The sequence below is a fragment of the Dromaius novaehollandiae genome, chromosome 4, assembly GCF_036370855.1.
Source record: "Dromaius novaehollandiae isolate bDroNov1 chromosome 4, bDroNov1.hap1, whole genome shotgun sequence".
Classification (NCBI taxonomy): domain Eukaryota; kingdom Metazoa; phylum Chordata; class Aves; order Casuariiformes; family Dromaiidae; genus Dromaius; species Dromaius novaehollandiae.
Genome location: NC_088101.1, coordinates 28391613 through 28401965, shown reverse-complemented (window position 1 = coordinate 28401965; position 10353 = coordinate 28391613). Strand labels below are relative to the sequence as shown.

The 10353-nt window shown below is 37.8% G+C and overlaps 1 protein-coding gene across 1 annotated transcript in view; it reads right to left on the bottom strand.

Annotated features, from left to right (window-relative positions):
- The window catches only part of FAT4 (FAT atypical cadherin 4), a 149237-nt gene that overhangs the window by 34899 nt on the left and 103985 nt on the right, over window positions 1-10353 (bottom strand). Inside the window, exons 7-8 of the mRNA XM_026122491.2 lie at window positions 5796-5976; window positions 1180-1430 (exon numbers count right to left, since the gene is read on the bottom strand). Of these exons, the coding sequence (XP_025978276.2) occupies window positions 1180-1430; window positions 5796-5976 (432 nt within the window). The remainder of the gene's footprint in view (window positions 1-1179; window positions 1431-5795; window positions 5977-10353) is intronic.

The following is a 10353-nucleotide window of genomic DNA, read 5'->3' as shown; positions in this document are numbered from 1 at the left end:
TCCAAAATAGGGCTAAAAACATACAGAAATACAAAACTACTGCACACTAGTGCAATAACAAGCACAGACTGCGTCTCAGATCTTTCAGATGCATGTTCAACACTGAGCTCCACCATATGGGCACAGTTGTTTTAACATCTACATTTGCCTATTTGTAAGGAGAATCTAGGGTGTTCATTTGCATTGGCATTTGTAGATCTTATACAGGGCACATCTTTCAAATTTGACACTGTCCAGCTAATTTGCAGAATGTTCTGCTGATGGTTTTACTGGTACTGAAACTTAGAAAACACCACGTCTGTATATAAATCATGCTGTTTTCAACCTCTTAAGGCAAAATCAGTTACAAGCAGGAATGACTTTGACAGCGTTCCCTTAAAACTACACTTCTTGTCACTATTTGTCATGTGCACTGATTTGTACGCCAGGGGAGGAATATTTAAAAATGACAGCATTCAAAACCTTGAGAGAAATGGGACAGGGCAAGATTAGAGTTTTGCTTTGGTTAAGCATATTATATTACTATTATTATTAATAATCCCCATATTTAGTCTTGATCAAAAAAAACCAAGGCAATTAGGCTTTGTTTTTCTTTCAAACTACAGACTAGATATTCTGTAATAGGAATAAAATGAAAAGTTTCAAAAAAGTTTTGAGTTTTTTCTTTCTTTCTTGGAAAAGTTATTTCAGACTCTGGATTGGAAAGCAGTAATTTTTAAAAACTGATTCTGTGCCTGCTAGGCATACAATTATCAACAGCCTTTTGAATTAGTTAGAAAAGATAATAACATTTCCTTTAAATGAAAGTAAGCACATGGATTATCAATTTAGGAAGGTGCAAATAAAAAAGTGCATATATCTCTAGATTTTCACTTATTCAAGACCAGAGTAAATACGGCTTACGCGTCTTCGTATATTTCTAATTGTAAAGGATTTCATATAGAAAGTGCTTGAAAAGATATTGCTAGAATATGTTGGTAAAATCTATGCATTCTCCTCATATACACATTAAAAAAAAACACCCCCAAAACCTCATGTGAACAAAGGCACTGTGTGCTACTCAGAATATGCAAAGATTCACCTGAACATACCAAAACCACTTCTTATGGAATGGCTTAGCATTTGGTAAGACGTTTATACAACCCAAAATATCTCAAGCACTGCCACCGCTCAGGTTACCTGAAGCTGTAGGTGACGGGACGTGGGTGACATAGGGATGGTGCTGAAATTTGGGTGGGTTGTCATTTACATCGGTGACAGCGACGAGCACACTGGTGGAACTGGAGAGCACCCTGGGAAAGCCGCCGTCACTTGCCACAACCACCAAAGTGTAGTTCTCCTTGGTCTCTCTGTCTAGTAAAGCACTGGTGATGATCTGGCCTGTTGACGGGTTGATTGTGAATTGCGAGTTGCCACCAATAAGCCTATAGCTGTTTGAAAGAAAAAACAAGGAGGAAAAAATCAATTAGTATTTCAAAATGCAGCCTATAATTAAGTCAATAACAATTTTTTAGATTGTTTAGACCATCATGCTGATGTATATCAACACATGGATTTTCTTCTGCCTGTCCATCCGCCTTCACTTTTTCCTCTTATGTATTTCCAGTTTGAAGCCTGTTGTAAGTGACATTTCCGGGGATTTCCAAACATATGCTTAACACAGACAGACTTCTAGTAAATGAGGAGCAGACTGAGCCTTAGTACATTTAGAGATACAGTTGGACATTCTCTCAAAATTGCCAGCAGCCTGCTAGAGAAAGCCTCTAATACTGATTTAACTGGGATAATGCCTCAGGTGTTCCTCCAGAAAGCTGACATACTCCTAAATGAATCTGCAGAATATACTTAGAAAAAAAATAATACTTCCTGAAATGAAAGGATCACTGTTTTGTAGAATAATATGGAGATTTATAATTCATATTATTTCTTGATACTGAGCCAGGTTTGGCTATTCAAGGCGTCAATTTTAATTTGTAGCAATTCAGACAGAATCGGTAACCACAGAGCTATACCAATAGAGACTAATTAGGAGCAGAATTTGACCTTTGACTGTCGTGTATGTATGGGTGCACATCCATGTGCTTGTGTGTATGCATGAAACTATGATTTGGTAAGAACTGACTGCTTACTACAGCTCTGCGTATGGGCTACCTCTGGCTTATCAGCACAGGGTACTTGTCTTTTCTCTTTGAATCTGTACTTAGCTTATGTTAGTACAGAATGAACCTCAAAGATATTTTGAGCAATGTGTGGTATTTTGGGGGTAAGCAGTTAATATTAAATTTCTGTTAATACAGATAATGGCCATTTTACAAAACAAAGGAAACAAAAACTGGCTAAAATGAAGAATTCTCATGCTCGATATTATAACCCTAACAAAAACCAATACAGCATAGTAGCAGCTTTTTTGAAGTATATGATTCTATAAATGATTCAGAAGAAAACTGCTATGAAAGATGAATAGTTATATTAATATCCTCACCTTTTTAAAATCAAAAGAGGTTATGACAGAAACACTAACACAGGCCAGAAGCTTTACCTAGAGGATTGAAAGCCAGCCTGTGTAATCAACTGTGGCAGCTTCTCATGTTCAGTCATTGATCTCTGCAGAATGCCATGAGCATACTTTAATTGCTTAATTATGATTTAACATGATGGCCATATGTAATTATTCTCCAGCTAAAGAAATGTGCATCTAGGGTTGAAAGAACGTGCACAAAGCCTAAAGCACCACTTATATCTCCCTAAATATCAGTAGCACGGGCAAATTTCATCTGTGATCTACAATGTTTTAAAACTGCATGAGGTGTCACATATGAGAGAGTATTTCTCTTGTGTACTTCCACATATAAGGAGCAGCTCAAACTTTAGCATTGAAAAGATGCTATGAAAATGTTTTTTAAAGAAAATAACAACAAATTACATTTGAAATCACAATGAGCCATAGAGTATTTGAGTTATATCTGAGTACAATTTAATGTAAACCAGCCAGACAACAAAAGTGTGTTTCCAGACAGATTCACAGCATATTTACAAAAAAACCTACAAACCATACCAAAAGAAAAAAAACCCACAAAATTTGTAAAGACAACTAGCATAAAAGGAATTACTTCGTGACTGAAATGCTTAAAATCAGGTCATTTCTACCAGTTTGTGCTGACCTGTATAATCTATACTACCCATAGCAATACTACTCAAGTGCACATCACCATAAACAACCTCATCAGCCTCCTTTAATGACTGTTGCATGTTATCACCAGAATTAGGAGAAAAAGAGTTGGTAGATATAGATATGTAACAGTTTTACAGAAAATTAACTAATACTTCTATAATTTAGTCCATTTTTAACTTCACATGAAAATCCTACTGTAGGATTTTACATGCCATCTTTGGAAACCAAAGATTTGATTTTGAAAGTGTCTCTGACAAAACTGGAAAGGAGTTTTGAGTGCTCAACACCTCTGAAAAGCATACTGCATGTATTCTGGCCCATCTAGCTTTTGCCAGTTTTGTAGTATCAGTCATATTTTAAGATTTACATTACTCTAAATCCTGAATCTGAACAAATTCTGTCCAAGAAAAATGAAGTGTGTTCCTCAGTCTAAAAAGGGCAAAACAAAGCCTCAGAACAATTTTTTAAACAGCTACTCATAAAAGAGCCATTTTTATCAACTATTCTACTACGATGTAGTGAGTGAATGATAAAGACTAATAGCAGAAACACCCATGCAATTCAACCACATTAAAGAAATTTGAGAGCACTCTGATAATTTCTAATCATGAGATGCAACCATTACAATCATTCATGCTTTGTATGGAATTCTTTTTACTAAAGAAGCTTTCCAGAAATGGTTCTTAGGGTGAAAGCGAATAGAATTAAAAGCTCCATTGTTTCACAATTCAATAAATGGTAAGTTTGGACACTTTTCAAGTCTTTAAAGATGGCAAAACACAAAGTTCCTATTTCAGGCGTCTAGCTACTCAGAAAGAATATATTACAGTATTTCATACACACTCATTTAGCTATAATGTAGTTCTGTTTTATTTTTACTTCGTCATTATTTTTTTAATTATGAGCACAGTGATATTCTTCTGCACTTTGCAGAATAAACTGAGATGAAATGATAAAAGTAGATGAAGTTAAGCTACTTTTATACTCTTGTGCACATTTGGGAATAGAGATACAGGTGTTTGCATACACAAAAGTTAAATGCAAAGGGATTACCTATTGGTCCTTGGGAATACCAAAGAGTGACTACTAACTAAATACTAGCCTGCTTTGTATCCCATTAGCAATAAATCAGTCCTCAGTGGGTAAGGGCTTGTCATTGCCACTTGCACCGTCATTACTCTTGTCTCTGAAACTGTCCAGAGTGCTCACCACAGTGCCCACTTAGAAACACTGTTGCATCAGTTGAGTAGTATATATCATTTGCAAAGCAAATGCAAGCAAAAATGCCAAATTCTAACTTTTTACTGGTTTTCTGAATGGGATAAATCTCACTTTTTTCATTCTGTAAATTGGGCTCTAAACTGCAGACATTAATTGACTGTAAAGTTACCCGATGAACACAGTAACTTCAAGTGAATATTCTTACTATATGAAAGCACGTGAATGCAACTCCAAGGCAAGTAATGGAATTTATTCATCTACAAGCTGTTCAACATTCAATGGCCTGCAGTGTCTCTCACACTATAGAGGAGTACTAGGTATTTGCATGCTGGAAGATATTTTAGCTGTTCATCTTGTTTATTATAAATACATCTAAGTCTGCATAAGCATCTCAGCTATACTAGGTACGAAATGTCATTTTAGGATCAAAATAAGATACTGTAGCCTTCTCCAAACGCATGTATGCTATCACAAGAAAAACTTTAGCCACCAGAGTTTGAAAATTTTTATGCAAAAGTAAGAGTTGGCTCACAAAGTGATACTGGTTTCTAGATATAACTGGCTTAACAGTTAAAATTCAAAGATGACTAGATTTGCAAAGTACATTCTGTACGTGTTTTCAGATTTGTAAGGGATAGGTTAGATAGATTAAGCCCTGCCCCAAAGTTGGCTTTTGTATCAGGTTTGTTAATGAAGTCTGAAACCTGACTACATGTCATCTTCTCCCCTGCCAAGCCCTTTCCCAAACCTCTTTTGACCTAATGCTTAAGAAGTTTGTCAGCCGCCAAGAACAATGGTTTCTAGCTCCTTCAGGAATACATTAAAAAAAAATTCATATTATATATATTAGCTATGTCTTTAATTACAAGGTTTCAATTCTAAAAGCTAAACTAAATATAAGGCTTAAGTCTTTTCAAAGTCTACACCAGCTAATGAGAGGAAGTAAGGCAGAGTATTCACAGCCTGTATCATATTTCATTATGCGGGGAATGTACATATAAAAACTGCAAGTTAAAGTGCTTAATCCATTTATGACATTCTCTACAGTTTAAGGGGTTTGAGTTTTTTATTTTTTTTAATTTTGGCTTACCTCTAAACTTCAGAAATATGAATAAAACAATTACATTTAACCCATTAACAATTAAACTCAGGTGTGGCTTAAAATCCCATTTGCTTTTAACTTGGTAAAAAATTAAGAACAATACTGCAATTCTATTTGCCCTCAATACAATTCTATAAGCTTATCAAAAAAGCTAGATTTGCTTATACAGTTTAGCTGCAAAGATACAACTGTCCTCTCATGTCTTAAGGCTCATGTCATACTGGTGATGGGCATCTGGAAAAAAAAATCTGCAGGCAAGGTATGAGGCAGTACTACATACAGTAACAGCAAATGACCTACCTAATAACAGCATTTGCAGAAGCATCAGCATCTGAGGAGTTTACTAGCAAAATATCTGTCCCTGTAGGGGCATCCTCTGGAATAGTGGCAGAATACACATTAAAGGCAAACGTGGGGACATTGTCGTTGACATCATCCACTGTGACAGCAATCGTTCCAGTGCCAGTGAGGGCAGGAGATCCTGGGGGAAAGTAGGATATAAAATGCTAGAGGTTACAAATACCACAATACTGATCTGAGCTCTGCCATTCCCAATTTAAAGCCTAACGTCTGAACATGTCACAGTTCACAGAGCACGAAAGCCAATTCAACATACAGGACAGGTTCGGATTTGTTTCAAAGCAGGGCATCTCAACATAAACTACAGAAGTTGTGCAAAAAAAAAAAAAAAAAAAAGATTTTTTTTTTTAAATTTAATTCCAGAAACATTTTGTAACACAAGCTCAGCAGAAAAAGATGGTCATGGAATCACACAGAAGCCTTCCCGTAACAATTAGGACCAATTTGAATGTGTGGTTGATTTTCCTATTTCTCTAAGCAAAGGTCTTCCAAAGGTGGCACACTGACAGCCTTGAAGACTCAAGCCCTCAATTTATTTATCCGCAGAACAAATAAAGTGGGAAGAGCAGCAAAGCCCAGCTTCCCACACTGCATCTCCTCCGCCAGTCACACCCCTGACCTAGGCAGACCTCCACTGAATGGGCGAGATGGTTGTGCAATCTTCAGACTCATTCAAACTCGATCTCTTTGCAGAAGCAACCATCTAGAGCAGCAACTAAAGCTGAAGCAGTCTGCTCACTCTGGTGGGTACCAGCTTACAGGAAACTGGACTGAACTCATTTAAGCTATGGCTTGCTTTCTTCTTGTTATTCTAATTAATACTTAACTTTGATGAGTATGAACAAGTGAGAAAGAGTATGAGTATTCACGTGTAATCTTTCAGTATTTACTCTCTTAGGCTTCCCCCTCCACCCCCCCCCCCAAAAAAGGAAATTTCTGCAAGTTCATGCTAGTTTTCCTACTTACACTTCTTACACTTTCTTACACTTACTTTGAGCCAAGAACCAGCAAGACACCTGCAAACCAAATTGTCCAACTGAGGGTCCCTGAAAAAATGGGATCATTCCTTTCTTTGAATGCATAGCCAAAAGTAAAGAGAGTGATAATAGTGCATGAAACACAGCAGTTATGGTCCTTTTACTCAAAAGACAGATGACGACCACATCTGGTGTACCCAAGCCTGAATCCCTCTCCCCTTCTATCTTGAAGAGATACAATAATTCGTCATTTGCTGGACCAGGGAAAGAAGGACTGTACTGAAAAGCTTTGTGCCAGCCTCTGGGAGACTGGTGTGAGTCCTTGCAAAAAAAGCACGTTTATTCCAGTAAGGTGTCATTTGATAAAATACAGTCATCCTCGCAGGACCGCACTAATCCTTCCACCAAGCAGCAGATCAGGTCGCTGCTACACGAGGTTACTCCTGGGCCCGACCCCTCCGAGGTCGAGGACGTGGCAGGCTCTGAACTCAGGTTTCACACGGTCCTGGCGAGCACGCCAGGCACTGAGCTATTGTATAAAAGAGAAACTAAAGACACAGTTTTCCAAATTTTAACACTTGCAAGCTGAAGAAGCATCACAGGAAGAATCTGGGAGCGGCCTGTGCTTGGGAAGAACATTTTCAACTGTAAAACACTTCAAAGTAACTTGGCACGATGCACAAATGGCTGGAATGAAAAGAGTTTCAAATGGAAACGTGCTATAAATTTTGCAAGGTTCACTTTGAAGTCTGCTGATCAGACAGGCCGGATCACAATGCTAAGGAAAGAAGTTGCAAGCCAAGGAGCGTAGATTTTGCGCTGCCGCCGTACACAATGAAGCTCTTTCTGTGCTCTATTCTGAGGTAATTCTTTCTGCCAATTAATATACTTTCAGCCAGGAAGATTACATTAAGGCAGTAAGTCGGACTTTTATTTTTTTTTAAATCCTTTTCTCAATTTTGTAATTTAGCCAAACACTTATAGATAGAAAAGCTTGCAAAAGTGTTCTTGATTGCTGAAATATTGCCCACGGAGTGTTTATTATTACTGCATTAAATGAAACAGAGTCCTCAGTGGTATTCGCTGCATGTGTCATCAAGCGCCGGCCTTCCAAACACATTTAATCGACATTCATCTCACAGCTAATGAAATGAAAAGCTGAAAGTTGTTAAGTTTCACAGGTGATTAAACAATTTATACATAATTCAGAAATGAATCTAGGATAAGTCATATTCAAAGAATATTCAAATCCTAGTCAAAATTTGAAATTCATTGTTTTAAATGTATTTGCTAAAACAAAGAGCCAACGCTGGAAAATTTACGCTGTCAGTTTATTCACAAAATGAACTGCTATGGCAGCTTCTCCAAAACGCTCCTTTAAACGTAACTCAACACTGACCTGATGGGACTAACTCGAGTGTCTGTCTAGGCGGTACTTTGCAAGCTTGCATTGTCCAAGCTTTAAGCCACGGGAAGCCATAAGACGCAGGGTATATTAGTTTGGGCTCTGTGCCATGCTAACTACATTCACAAGACTTCCGATCACCGAGGAGAATGGGAAGAGTTCGCTCATGTCTGCTGGCAAAATACCACACACTAACAGCAAAATGCTGTAATGGACTTATTTTTTTTTTTTCCTCCTGCATGGCTATTCAATCTTTGGTCCCCTAACAGAAATGGTCAAAATGGATGCCAGATACAATAGCTGCTTTTATGCAATGGCTATTTTCCCACTCAGAATTGCATTGATAGCACCAGCTTTTGATTCAGCTGTTTGACTCGGATCAGCCCTGATCCCCTTCCATGTGTGTGGAATCCGAATTTGTGCCATACCAGACAAATGCTCTGAGGGTCAAATACTGATCCTGCCCAAAGCAAAAGACATTTAGCTAGTGACAACAATCAGGACCAGTATTTCACACTTCATTGTAGTTAAAGTCTAGATGCATCCAAATATCTTTAAAGTTTCCATTCAGTCGCGTTGCTGTCTTGTTGTTCTGTTGTTTTACATGAACCTTTAGCGCATGCCAACAGTGCAAGACAGAGGAAGACTAAGGGTAGGTTTGATTTCAGCCCCATATTCTTTTTGTTCATTTACGGCCTGACTCTGGAAATGTTACCTGCACACATATTCCTTACTCATACAACACACTTGCCAAAATGAGAGTACTCACGTGAACCTGAAATTTGTCCTGCATAGGGCCCTGGATGGCACAATTGTGGTACCTTGTTTCCTTAACAGAGTTTGCAAGATGAAAGCCTTCACCTGCACAGGTGGCATGGGGTACATTAGCTCCCTATATATTCTGTGCCACTATTCTCCGATTTTACTGCCCCACTAGGTATGTCTACAGGGCACAGCACAGAGCAGCATGGGCACGTTTATATTAGCTTTAGAGGCATGTATTTACTAGCCAAGGTTGAGCACTATACTATTAAAACTAGCTAGGGTAATGCAAGTAGCTTGTATCTCATTCAGTGCTAGCTTGCGGCTGCTTTGTGCTTGCAGAAATATCCCCAAACTCCAATATTAATTCAGGTGTTTGTAACATCCTAAGTCGCTATTCTTCCGTTCAAAACCAAATCATTCTCACTTTACTTAGATGGAAAAACTCACACATCTACATTGGTTTCCTTTGTATGTTGCTATCCAAATACATATTTTTTTCCTCTAGGTAAACCATCACATCCACAAATTTACTCCTTTATTCTATTACACTGAAAGATAAAGTTGCAGTTTCACAGTGAGCCCTCAAAGCTTTTATTCGCTTGAAATTAAACGACCAGCTCACATTTCTGCAGTTACCGAGAAATATAAGAAGAGGAAGTTACAAATGAAGTAATTTTCTATGGAAAAGTAATAGCTTGGGGCCAAATTCTATCGTCCTCAGTGAACTTTCAGTGAAAGTTCTGCTTGCGTAAGGACCACAGAATTTGGCCCCTGGTAATAAGTAAGTTTCATAAAACGTAGATGTCATATTTGTGGTAAGAAAAGTAGTTTCCATGGTCAGGCTGTGTTCCCAGATTGCTTGGTTTTGCTTCGATAGCAAATCTTCCTCAAGTCAGTTTTCTTGTTATGCAAGTGTATCAGTCCTTTTTTTCAAACTGTGCTTAATATTTTGCATAAGTAAGATTAGTAAATTTTCTGTAAATTCTGCCATAATAGCAAAATACTCACGATGTCGCCTACCTGTTTTTAATAAAGCAGCTATGTACAGAATCTACAGAAAATCACTGCACACAGCCACATAAGAATCTGCATACTCCTACAAACAGCACTCAGGGCTGCTTCCACAAAGAAACACACACTTTTCTTTTAGTGAACTTGTACACAAATTTCAAGCATTTTTTTTTATAATATACTGAATTATTTTTCAGCATAATGATTATTTCTGTGCCAGATACCTCTTAGCTGCAGCATTTCTCTAGTGCTGTATCACTAGCGTTTTCAAATCCCAAAATACCACATCTCACAGAGACTGGGAATATCCAGGTTGAAAAGCTGTATTCTAGAAAGTGGG